The sequence below is a fragment of the Balaenoptera acutorostrata genome, chromosome 19 (assembly GCF_949987535.1).
Source record: "Balaenoptera acutorostrata chromosome 19, mBalAcu1.1, whole genome shotgun sequence".
NCBI classification, from domain to species: domain Eukaryota; kingdom Metazoa; phylum Chordata; class Mammalia; order Artiodactyla; family Balaenopteridae; genus Balaenoptera; species Balaenoptera acutorostrata.
The window spans coordinates 11,660,692-11,673,375 of record NC_080082.1 but is presented as its reverse complement, the minus strand read 5'-3'; the positions used below and the strand labels follow the sequence as shown (position 1 = coordinate 11,673,375).

General features: G+C 37.4%; 1 protein-coding gene across 2 annotated transcripts in view; it reads left to right on the top strand.

Moving 5' to 3' along the window:
* Positions 1-12,684, top strand: part of CNTNAP4 (contactin associated protein family member 4) — a 265,562-nt gene that overhangs the window by 236,289 nt on the left and 16,589 nt on the right. For both annotated transcript variants that reach the window (XM_028166624.2, XM_007182603.2), the window contains 4 exons: positions 6,392-6,631; positions 8,058-8,282; positions 9,576-9,709; positions 10,550-10,637. In XM_028166624.2, coding sequence (XP_028022425.2) covers positions 6,392-6,631; positions 8,058-8,282; positions 9,576-9,709; positions 10,550-10,637 — 687 coding nt within the window. The remainder of the gene's footprint in view (positions 1-6,391; positions 6,632-8,057; positions 8,283-9,575; positions 9,710-10,549; positions 10,638-12,684) is intronic.

Genomic DNA, 12,684 nt, shown 5'->3' with positions numbered 1-12,684 from the left:
AGATTCAACTAGTGTTAGCCTACACCACAGAATTATAACAGAAGGACTTTAACAATCCCTGCAGTTCCCAATATTGGCACAACTATCTTCAACTAATCTAAACTGTAGGATGGCATGCGAAGTGAAGGAGTAATAAAGTAATGAACAAAAATCCTTGTATGAGAAAGTTAACATTAATGTAGTGTGATAGTCAGATGAGAAACAATAACAACAATGCAATGAACATCTTCCCTTCCCCCAAATAATCTCAACCATTACATTGCTTTTCGGTGTAAAAATGATGATTCCCCTCCTATTTGTAGCCCATCTTTCTCTATTCTTGTTCTAAATTATGGCACTGGGTCTTTACCAACCTTTTCACGGTTCTCTCACTTTGTCCTTTTTTGTATGTGTGTGATTTATGACATATCTTAGTTAAATAGTCCTATTCAGAGGTGCTATTCCCTACCTTAAAAAAGAAGTTTAGCAACATGATGCTGATTGGTGTAATTAACATATGCCCTTGACGTTGTAAACACTGAGGACTCAATGTTGAGAGTCACTGCTGTGATTTTACACCCACAGACATGCTCCAACCACGGAAATGAGGCAGAGAAAAGAATCAGTCATTTTTTTAAGCTGAATTGTGACAGTGGTCATTTTCTGTTTTGGCTTGTAAACTCAGCATTTTTCTTAGAAGCGTCTTAAATTAGCCTTGAATTGATTTTCATTCAACCAGCTCTAAAATTTTTGTTTGCAGCCTAAATTTTTCACTGGCAGATTTTTAAATGGGACAAACTTCATTTCGATACTTTGGGACCAGGGCCCGAAGGAGAAGTAAGGACTCCTGACGTACACTCACGAGTCATTTGCATTGCATTTGAACTGCATCAAATCTACAAATATTTATTAAGTATCAAGAGCAAACAATCTCTAAATGCCATACTCAAAGGTTAATGCTGAACTCTAAGCATATTGAAGCTCTGAAAGCTGGTTTTCAACCTAGTCATACACTCATATGGCCTGGGGAGCTTTTGGGACCCTGGCAGTGCCAGTACAAAGATATTTATTTACTGTTGATGGGCATTTGTGTACTTTCAAAGTTGCATATTACAAACACATCGTTGTGCTGGTCTTTTGGTGAACATATGCTTGTATATCTGTGGGGTGTGTACGTGGGGTGGAGTTACTGGGTCACAGGAATGAGCGTATGCCAAGCATCAGGAGACTCTACCAAATCTCTGTTGGCCATTTGGGCAGCGGCCTTTATGAAGTGGCTGTTCAGATCTCTTGCCCATTTTCTACAGGGCTGTCCTCTTTTAAAAACAAATTGTAGAATTCTTTATATATTTTGGATGATTCCTTTTCAGATAAATTCACTACAGATATTTTCCTTTCTCTCTGTGGATTGCATTTTCACATTTGTTAATGGTGTCTTTTGATGAGCAGAAGTTCTTAATTATAATATATTCGAGATTTTTGTCTTTTTGCTTTCGGTTTGTTTTTGATAGGCTAAAATATAGTTACAGGAAGAGAATGCCAAACAACTTTAAGTTTGAATAATTTTTATTACAGACTAATTTTCTTTTGTAGTCGTAAATATGTTCCCTCGTTACCAAAGTGCAGTGCAATAAAAGTCACATTTCTCTTTAATGTAATCATATCATTTATTTCAATTATTTTCTTCTCCCCTCCTTGAGATGTCTTTTTCATGATCAGCCAAAGAAGCTCCCGGTGTACTTTTCTGTGTCTAGTGAGCAAATCTGAGTGACTGTTGACTAAAATCAGAATTCAGATGGGATCTCTTGAAATCGGAGAATATGACTAATACCACCAACATTCATTTCTTTGAAATAGACCTTAGTACGGTCAAACCAGACATTGCTGTGGCCTTAAGTCTGAGTAGACCCATTTTTCCCTGCTGCCACTACCACTGGGACGTGTGCTCACCACTGACTCTGGTTCAGGGAAAAGTGACTGAACTTTCTGCCTGTGACACGGTTGCTTACACCACCTGCCTCTTTCAACCATGATCGTTCTTTAAACGTGAGGGAGAACAGTCCTCCTCTTCCCAGCCCGCCCAGGGCTTTGCTCAGTGAGGAACAGTCCATGGCAAAATTATAGCTGGGCTTCCAGTCTCACAGCTTTCTACACTAACTGATACCATCATTGCTGCAGGGTTGCGTCTTCCCCAGACCCAGGGGATGGCTGGGAAGGACAGGACTGAAGGTCCAACGCGCGATGTACAGAGGACCACTCTTCCCGTCAGTCCGCTGACTTGGTCCTGGCCCAGCCCTCATGCCCCAGTCACTTCCCTGCCCCCAGGTGACCCATGATCGGGGCCTTCCCTGCCTTTCTCTGCATAGCACCCTGGTCACAGAGAACCCTTGTACTCTGACAAGCTTCTGTAACTTTGGCTTTTAAAGAGAAGTGTGGGGATCTTGATTTCTTTTTTCCTCTAAGGCCCCTGGGCAAATTACACAGTTGTTCCCAGTTAATCCTCAATAATATTCAAGCACAGCACATAAATAATTTGCCATTAAAAAATGAAAGGTCTTCCTGCCACAAAAGTAGTGGAAAATTGGCATAGGAAAGAACCAGCTTGTACTCTGTGACAATAGCATCTGTCACTTAGTCTAACTTCCTGAGAGTGTGGAATGTGATAAAGGGATTGGCCTCAGTCTCTACTCAGCACCTTGCGCACTTATCTAGATGCAGTATCCCAAAACTGTTATGTAAGGGAACAGATTCAGTTATATTCATCCACATAGAAACGTTGGGTATTTGTTTCACAGAATACTCAGTGTTTGTGAAGTTACGGAATCCATTATATCTGATACAGTATGGCAGGTAAATTGATAGAAAAATTAATTGGAAGGCAGTTCCAAACACAATAACTCAGCAGAAACATCCAGAATCAATTAATCAAACTGCAACTCATTTTAATTGGACATACTCTAACCTGGAAAAGTCATTGGAATCTTTAATTACGCTTTCAAGCCCAATCCTATTTACATTAGTCGTGTTTTCCTGAACAGTTACATCTTAAAATAAAAGGTTATTAACTTGAAACCTAATGGTAAAGTAAGAATCTTCAGTACATGTGTGCTGCAAATGTTTATATTTAATTAGACATTACATTTTCTTGGTAATTTAAAAATGTAGTTTAAAACTGTTTGATTAGGCAAGCATTAACTCTTTAAAAGTACAGCATTAAGTCCTGTTTACAAAACTGTGTTGATTTTCATCTCACTATTACGAATGCTATTTAGGCATATATTTCACATGTATACATGTGTATTTTCACCTGTTAATATCCCCATCCTCTGACCTTCCTCTCCACGGGGTATCTATTTCTGCCACTGACATCATGTTGTGCTCACGTCTCTCTGTCTAAATCCATTACTAGACTGTGAGATCTCTGAGACCACGATTTGTTGCATATAACTCTGTACTTCCAATGTCAGACAGTGTCCAGGAAAGAGCTGCTAAGTGAAGCTTGCAGAACTGAAATGCCATTCAAACCAAAAGTGATCTGAGGAGAAGAAAATGGAAGTTTTCTTCTTTGACCATATTCTTACATGGAGAGGAAAGGGGCGTCCTTGTAGCGAAAGGCCAACTGTACATTTTAGTCTTAACTCTGCCTCTGACTAAATGTGTTTATTCTAAAATTTCTCAGCTATGCCCATGGGCTAGTCCCTGGACTTTTCTATGCCTCTAGCTCCTCATCCATATGAAACAAAACAGCAGAAAACAAACAAGAATGAATGAATTGGAAGCAATGAAAATGGATTATTCAGTTGTTGGACTCTGGGTTATTTAGTTATTATTATGTCACTGGTAGACTGAGACAAACCCCTAAATCAGAGAGACTATAGATGTTTCAGAGTGACAAATGCATAACAGGCCATGATTTAATGTTACTGTGTACTATAAACTCTACACTGTGATTTAAAATACTGTAACATGAAGTCAGTGAAATACACCAGGAATACACCTCTAATCCAGATTTCACAGCATTTGGCCCTCCTCCAAAGAGTGCCTGGGCCAAAGCTAAAACCAAGGCTGCAGGCTGCCTTACTTTCCCAGGAAAGAAAACTCCAGTAAGGATGCCGAAAGAATCTCTGTCACAAACTTGACCGAGCCCTAGACATTCTTACTGAGTTGAGTTAGCAGCAGCTTTGAAGTGGAAGGAAGAGAAAAGATGTCCTCAAGGTAAGAGGAGAAGAGGGACTTCAAGGGTGGCAGGAGATTGAGTAAATGTAGGCGGGATGAAACAATTGTGTCAGCAATTCTGAAACTCTGGGATAAAAGCAACTCTCTCTTCCTTGCCCACATAAACTGGAATTGTAAGATGTCTGGCTCCACACCATACTTCATCTGGATTTATAAATAGAAAATATGACCCACACCCTTAAAACTTTCATATTCTTCATTGAAAAGGCACAAATTATGTCAACTGAAGCCATTTGAATACAGATATTTAAATACAGTCATTTGAAATATATGACTAAATAGCATTAGTACTGTGAGTTCAGAATTCTCAGAAATTCTTTTATTGTCCTCTTCATGGTGTTTCATTATCCAAAAACATAGAATTAACTTATTCAGAAATATTCATTGAGTTCTATCGACAATCTCAGTCCCAGGGACCCAAACATCCCTGTGAGGAAAGGCTGTACCTGTCTTCAACTTTTGAAGCACCAAGCTCCCATCTCCTACTCCTAAGGTACAATCGGTTTAGTGAATGAGTGTGTTAATTATTTATTAACAGTAAATTAATTGAGAATTAGTAGTTATGATCAATATTAATTGATAATTAGTTATAATTATACATAGTTATTGCACAGCTATTATGTGTCAGGCACTGTTCTTTGTTCTGGGGATATAGTGTGATTGAAACAGCCCTTACTGAATGTGTATTTCGATGGAGATACACTGATAATATACAAGGAAAATTGTACAAAAGTAAAGCTTGCTAGATGATGACAAAGACTTACTTATTTAGGGTCTTTCTGGCCAAATTTTGGTTCTGAAATACAAAAAAAATAAACAAAAAAACCCCCCAGAAAACCTGTTTAATCTGAGAATAGGAGACCTTAGGTAAATGTGGCTAGATTAGGAACTAGCTAAATGAAGTGGGGGTTGGGGGGGCGGGTAGGGAGAGTTAACACGTTCTGGGAAGAGAGAACAGGTACAGAGCAGGTATAGGATCCTGGAGGTGAGGCAGCATCATCTGTTCAAAGACGAAGCTCCTTTTCAGAGGCCCCAAGACCACCTAACTGTCTCTGGGTAAATCGCCCAGATTATTTAGATTAGGACACTATTTTCCTACTTCAAATTCTGAGCATTAATTTATGGTATTCCTGGGCACCAATGTATGTGCAAGTGCACCCAAGCTTACATTCCCATTAAGATAGTGCTTTAAGTGACTGTCTGAATCAGGTTCACCTGTGTGCTTGTTGACCGTTTAGATTCACAGCCTTTTTTTCTGGCCCACACAATCAGTATTTCTTGGGACAAGCCCCTGACCCTGTATTTTAAGAAGCCTTTCCATGTAGTACTCATATTCCTTAACATTTGAGAACCTCTGCCTTAGAATAGCAGGGTCTGATTCTACCCAAACACTGTAAACCTCTTCAAGGGTGACTTGGTAAATACATGTTGTTATATATTATTCAATAAATGTTACACCACTGTGTGTCCTCATTAATCCCCTTTCCCGATTTCGTTGAGAATCTTTTCAAGCTTAAAACAATGAACACTGGTCCAACACTTAGAAAAAATCCACTGGGAAATATGCCTGACAGAAGCAAATACTCTGGTGCTCAATCTGATGCTGCGTGTTTTTGATGAAAAGATAACAACCAAAAGAGCACATCAACACACAGTCAAGTTAGAAAAACTCAAGGATTCCTTTGTAGTTCTCACTAAATTAAAACTGTCCCGGCATCAGGATCAGGTTTCAATGTGAAGGATGAACCACACTTACCCACAAATATATGCTTATTTAAAATTGCAAGAAAAAGATTAGTTTCTACATAAGAATATCAATGCATATCACTGTTAATTTGAATGAAAGAGCCTCTAAGTTGTTCTTTAAAATAAAGAGAGTGATAAAAAAAGTCTCCAATTTAAAGTTTAATAAAACTCTTTTAGAAAACAAATCTATAACAAATTCAACCTTTGGGGAAAAAAATGAATCAATGTTTTATCTTTTATCTTTTTGAATTCTTCTACTATTTTGTCACAAATCGTGCTTCTAAAAGTATATTGGCTCTTCAGACTCCAGCGGTTCTCTGTTAAGGTCATGATTTTGTCCGCCCTCCGTGAGGCCTCAGTTTTGTTTGGTGGTAAAATCCTGAACAAAACACCTAGGAACGTGTTTGCATTTGCAGTATTTCCCTTTTAGGTGGAACAGCCACCCGACAGAGGGGCTTTCTGGGATGCATTCGGTCTCTGCAGTTGAACGGAATGGCCCTGGACCTGGAAGAAAGAGCCAAGGTGACTCCCGGAGTGGAGCCGGGCTGCAGAGGGCACTGCAGCAGCTACGGGAGGTTGTGCCACAACGGCGGGAAGTGCAGGGAAAAGCCCAGCGGGTTCTCCTGTGACTGCACCTCCTCTGCATTCACAGGCCCGTTCTGCTCAGATGGTGAGTGTGACGCGGGTGCCCCAGCAGCAAGACAATCCAACGTGAATAAAACCTCCTGCAGTTCTTTTTCTCTGTAGCTATTTGAAACAAAAGTATTTCCATTTCTGAATTTTTTTTGGCAAATTGCCTATTTTATGCCAATGGCATTTCATTACTTAAATATTTGCCACGGTTCTTGAAACACTGTGTTTATTGATGATAAACCCTCTAATCGTCGCCTCTAGGTGTTGTAGAGTGTTGGCTGCTCAGTCTGCTCTTTTCTATCTACAGCTCATGCTCTTAAGTAATATGGGTGTCAACAACCAGTCCCATGGGCAGTTCTCATTTTTCAAATCATTAAAAGCATTGTTGCTATTTTTGAAGATGGTCAACAATGCAAAGACATATAGGAAGCTTTGTTGTTTTACCAAACAAATATTATTTCCAGGAATATAAATAACGTTTGCATTCAATATTGATGTGTAACAAAATAGAGATGCTCGGGCGTTTTGCTCTGTGAAATGTCGACTGTCTGTTGGTGAAGTGAAACAGCGGACTCTTTTTCAGCTGGTCTTGTTCACTGATCCGTGTCATGGAAGAAGGAACGAGCTGAGTGTAGTACTCAGCGTTCTGAACAGACTTCCATGAATAGACAAACGTTTGCTGTAGTTCCTCATAGAAAAATGTCAACCAGTTTAATTCAGTTGCTTTATTTAAGTGTTTCTGGGCTACTGAACCTTTACTAACGAAAACTGGCTGCAAATTGAAGCAGTCCCTGATTTGCAATGAAAGCATTTGAGATTATTTAATGGAAAGTTGGCCAAAGTGCACTCTTCAAGTCATCTACTTTTTATCAGGAATAAGTTATCGTTTAAAATCAACCTGTGGTAATCAATCACTGCTGCTACCATTCTATGCTTCTCACGTTTAAAGTTAGAACTAAGACCTGTCTTTGCATCCTCATGTCTTTATAAGAGGATGTCTTTATTTTCTGAATCTAAATGATTTCCAGTTCATCTTGCTAAGTGTAATCAGGAATATTATTCTGCATCCACATGTTATGTAGTATCTAAAATGTGTATCTATAGATAGTAAAAATAATAAACAGACAAAAACCTAAAGCTCTGAGGGAGTGGAGATGTTGCTACATTATCCGTGAGCATTATCTGAAGCTCACGTTCAACAAGTGCCCAGTATAGTAATGGGGGAAAGCAGAGTTCTGGGATCCCGAGCTAGTTACCTCTCCCACCATCTTCTTCACTTTTATACAAATATATTTGGGGGGGAGGGTGTGTTTATGTGTGAATTTAGGATATTAATCTCGTGTAAGTAAAATGATTTCTAAAAGTTTGGATAGTTATTTTTTAAATTTAAAAAGTATCAGTATAACTGAGACAACATCGTTGTTTCTTAAATTTTTTAACGTAAAATGTGCATATCATTTCAGAGATTTCTGCCTATTTTGGATCTGGCTCATCTGTGATTTACAATTTTCAAGAAAATTACTCCCTAAGTAAAAATTCCAGCTTCCACGCGGCTTCATTTCACGGTGACATGAGGCTAAGCAGGGAAACGATCAAGTTTAGCTTCCGCACCACACGGACCCCGAGCTTGCTGCTCTACGTCAACTCCTTTTATAAAGAATACCTTTCAGTTATCATTGCCAAAAATGGTGAGTGCTGTTCAGACGAGAGAAAACTGGGTTAGAACACTAGGTCAGGAACAATATGGATCGTTCTCATGCTCCCACTTCTCAAACTACAAACAGGGAAAAAAGTGCGCCTGTCCTGTGTATTCAGTTTTGCTTTTTCAGTACAGTCCTATCAACTTAATCTAAAAGGATTATTTAAAATCCTTAAAATGCCTTTATCGCTTTATAATTTTGGTAACTTAACACAATCAGAGTGAATTTTTAATTTATGTAGATAAAATATTTATTATAGTTTATCATTGCTAGGATCACTTTCCTATTCCATGTGAATATCAGTTTTGTGGTTCATTTTGAAATAAGATGCCTATTTGTACATAACAAATAATTTCCTTTGAATCAAAGTAGAGAAGTTTTGAGAGAATGTTAACAAACTAGCATTATGTTTAAGAAAACGTCCACAAAATAACCTGTTGGTTCTGATTCTCGGCAATAAAGTAGTCATGGGAAATGCTAGTACGTCGACACAGGGTAATGGTATGTGGCTTAGGACGTGTGTGCTACAGAAAACCACTTACTGTTATTGTTCTCTTCCCTTTATCTGGATTAGAGATAAAAATTTTATGAGTAAATCCTCTGGGTGAGGAAAACAAACGAACATACAAACATGTGAATATATTATTTCAACTAAATCAAATATGGCCCAAGGGCACTGAACATCAAAATAAAAATAATATTGTTCAATAAGTATATTTCTCCTCACTGTATACATTTTGAGCTTGAAGCTTATCTATATATATTAGGACATTTTCTCTGTTAAACTGGAAGATATCCTGTGAAGTAAATTTATTGACATCTTTGCAGGCAATTAAGTGAGTAGTGTTTGCTTATAATCATTCCATTCATCAGTTGCATTTCAGGAATGGTAGATACATTTTTTTTGAAAGATGAGATTATAGAAACAACGTTATTGCAATATTCCACAGTAGTTTGGCACTTCATAATATACGAAATCTTATTTTTTTAAGTTAGAGGCTAGTACAGAGATTTGCAAATGCTTAATCACATATTTGACAAATTAAAATTTTGCAAGAAAGAACCTGCTTATTCGCAGAGTATTTGCTCTTGATTTTGAAAATAGTGCAATTTCACATGGAAACTGACTTCTAGGGATTATGAGGAAAGTGTACATCCAAATGAACTACTGTGGATTTTCCCCCAGAAATTAATAAATAACAAAAAAGGATTCTTGAGTTTTTTTAAGTAGTTTTTAAAATACAATTTTAACTAAAATATAACTTTTTCCCCCTACTTTAGGAAGTTTGCAGATCAGGTACAAGCTAAATAGATATCAAGAACCCGATGTTGTTAACTTTGATTTCAAAAACATGGCTGATGGGCAGCTTCACCACATAAAGATTAACAGAGAAGAAGCAGTGGTCTTTGTGGAGGTAATAGAGAAAATGCAGCAGAAGCAATGGTTAAAATTATGCTCCCCAGCAAGACGGACCTACAGCAGAAATTGGATAATGGATAGATTAAACAAAGACGTCCTTTCAGTTGCTGCTTTTGCATAGATCATAGACCATCAGACGTGTTCAGGTTTTTTAAGCAATAAGATTCTGTCCAAAATATTATTAATATTTGATACTTAAAATTGCCAAACTTTCCTATTTGTTTTGCTTTACTCAGGAGGGAAATGCTTTCTAGTTTAGCATAATATGCTGTTGGTAGGACCATTGCTACTCTAATGAAACCAGTTTACTTCAGATGGGTGTACATGCAACCATAATTCTAGCACAGAAATTAATGATTGCAATATCAGAATAAATTTTAAAATGATGTGAATTACAGCAGAGAAAGTTGAATTATTCACTCTACCAGCTTTTGAAGAAAAGCACTAATGTTTCAGCCCTCTAGATAGAGGAAAATTTCTTAGCTGAATGACTCAAGTGAAAATACCCAGCTAAGTAAAAATATCAAGATGAGAATAGCTTGTATCTTTTTGTTGGTTTTCCCCATTTTGGCTTTCTTATACAGTGGAGAAAAATGGAGTGATATAAGGGGATAGAAGGTGGGGTGCACTGGTATCTGAGGGTGCATAGAAATAGTTTAGAAAATAATATTCACCTGTATAAATGGCTAACTCTTTAAACTTTGTTTTCCTAAATCTTTGGGGCCATGTTAACTCTTGACTATTTTATCATTTTCTTTTGTCTTCCTTTGCCTCCTGCCTCTTCTCAACAACGGCATCCGTTTGGATGTTTGTATCTCATGTAACAATTTTGTAGATTGACGAGAAAGCGAGGAGACAAGTCCACCTTGCATCAGGTACAGAACTCAGTGCGGTCAGATCCCTTGTACTGGGCAGGATTCTAGGTAAGTAAAAGGAATGGCCTTTCGCCTAATCATGATGCATAAACATGGACCAGGAGAGTCATATGCCAGAGTCACACCCACACACACACACACACACACACACACACACACACACACACACACGCACGCCACATGCAAATTCATCATGCCAAAAGAAATCTCTTGCGTAATTTCATTTCTGAAGTGAATGATAATCAAGGCAGAAGCTGTACTTTCTCAGGGGTATATGTAACTGTGAGTAGGGACATTTTGCAAGATGAGCAAGCATGTTGCTTTGATAGTTATGCCACTCTGGCGTGCGCCATGCGTCAGTCCAGCATAATGAAACACGGTATTGCCCTCACACTTCAAGAATATCAAATAAAAGTAGAAATAACAGGCTGTGTATCAGTCAGCTGCCAGATATATAAACCATTATCTAATGATAAAACTAGGATTAGATCTAAAAAAAAATGGAGGAGAAAGCAATTGCTTTTCTGCTGCTTAGGGAATATGCTTTAGGTTGTGGCCTGGATCCTGTTTGCCTTGTTGCGATGCAGTGGCCAGCCACTCCTGCTAGAACCCAATGACGTATAACCCAGTGTCTATCTAAATGCCTTATAATTCTTATTTCTATCCACTAGTTACTTCTGATAATAGCACTGAAGTAGAAACATACTCTTGCCATTTTAACATCAAAATATGTACGCTTTTTTTACACTTGCCAGCAAGGACTAAATGGAAAGAGGGGCAGTACATTTTAAAAGGGATTTTCTTTTTAGTTATAAAAGTGGGGGTGGGAGACTTTCTGTAGTCTGGTTCTCATTCCTAGTTTGATACTTGACACTAACCTCGAATATTTTGTCCAAGATAATAAATGGAATCTTTTATTTTTTTGACCTTTTCAGTTACTTATACCTTGATATATCATTTCTTGCGTTCCCTGTACATAATCTCAGAATCTTGAGAATGTTTGATCAAACCTCTGGGTGAATGATCAAAATATTGGCCCTTGAGAGGTTAATAGTTAAGTTTGTAAATACTTATAGGCTTTCTAGTACTATGATAAGCACCAGTATTGTACGCTCTTATTCTCCGAACAAGCAGGGGAAATATCAATTGCATTGTTCTTCCAGTATGCTATAGTAGAGATAAAAAATATGTGCAAAGTACTACTTGGATATTTGGAAGCTTAATTGGAATATCCCAAGTGAGTTTCATAGTATAAGTTACAAAAATTCAACTACAGTAATTAAAAAATCAGATAATTATAGCAAATCCCGATTTCAAGAGCTCCTCAGTCTAGCAAGGTCTGAGATGAGGCATTTTACATAAAAATGTAAAATACAAGATAGAAAATTCTAACAATTATGCATAATGTTGATAAAATCATATTTTTGAAGAAATAACATGTTCAAATTTAATGCCAGAGTTGCTGATGAAAATATTTTGTGTGAATAGAAATAAGTCAAATATATTATAAAACGATTGGGAAACTGATCTGCATTTTATGAGGAGGATTATATTAATCAAACAGTAGAATAATAGCATTCATTATATAAATATTTGTTTCCCTTTTTATAATGAATATCACAGATTAATAAGGAATTAAAGATGTTAATGTTTTCATTCAAGAACAGAGTATTATTAAAATGCATATCACTCATGCTGAAAATTAAGATTAAAGTTCAAAAGTAAGAATTTATTTGGTACGTGCCTAAGGTGTGGATCTTGACCAAGGACTAATATTACATTCAAATCATTTGTAATTCAAAGGAGACTAATAATTTATGGTCATATGGTGTGGTATATGAATTTACAGCAAAATGTTATGTACTATATTATTATGTTGTAATATGGTATGTTAATTTATAGCAAAATTGATGCTAAAATGGAACTAGTAGTTTTCCAGAGAGTTACTCAATCTTGAAGTTTCTTATTATGTTAGTCGGGGTCCTCCAAGAAGCCATTGCCAAGACAAAATTAACCATGTGAGGATTTTATTAAGGGGACACTTGTGAAAGAGAACGTGGGGAGAGAGCTTGCCAAGACTGGCAGAGCCGTCAGA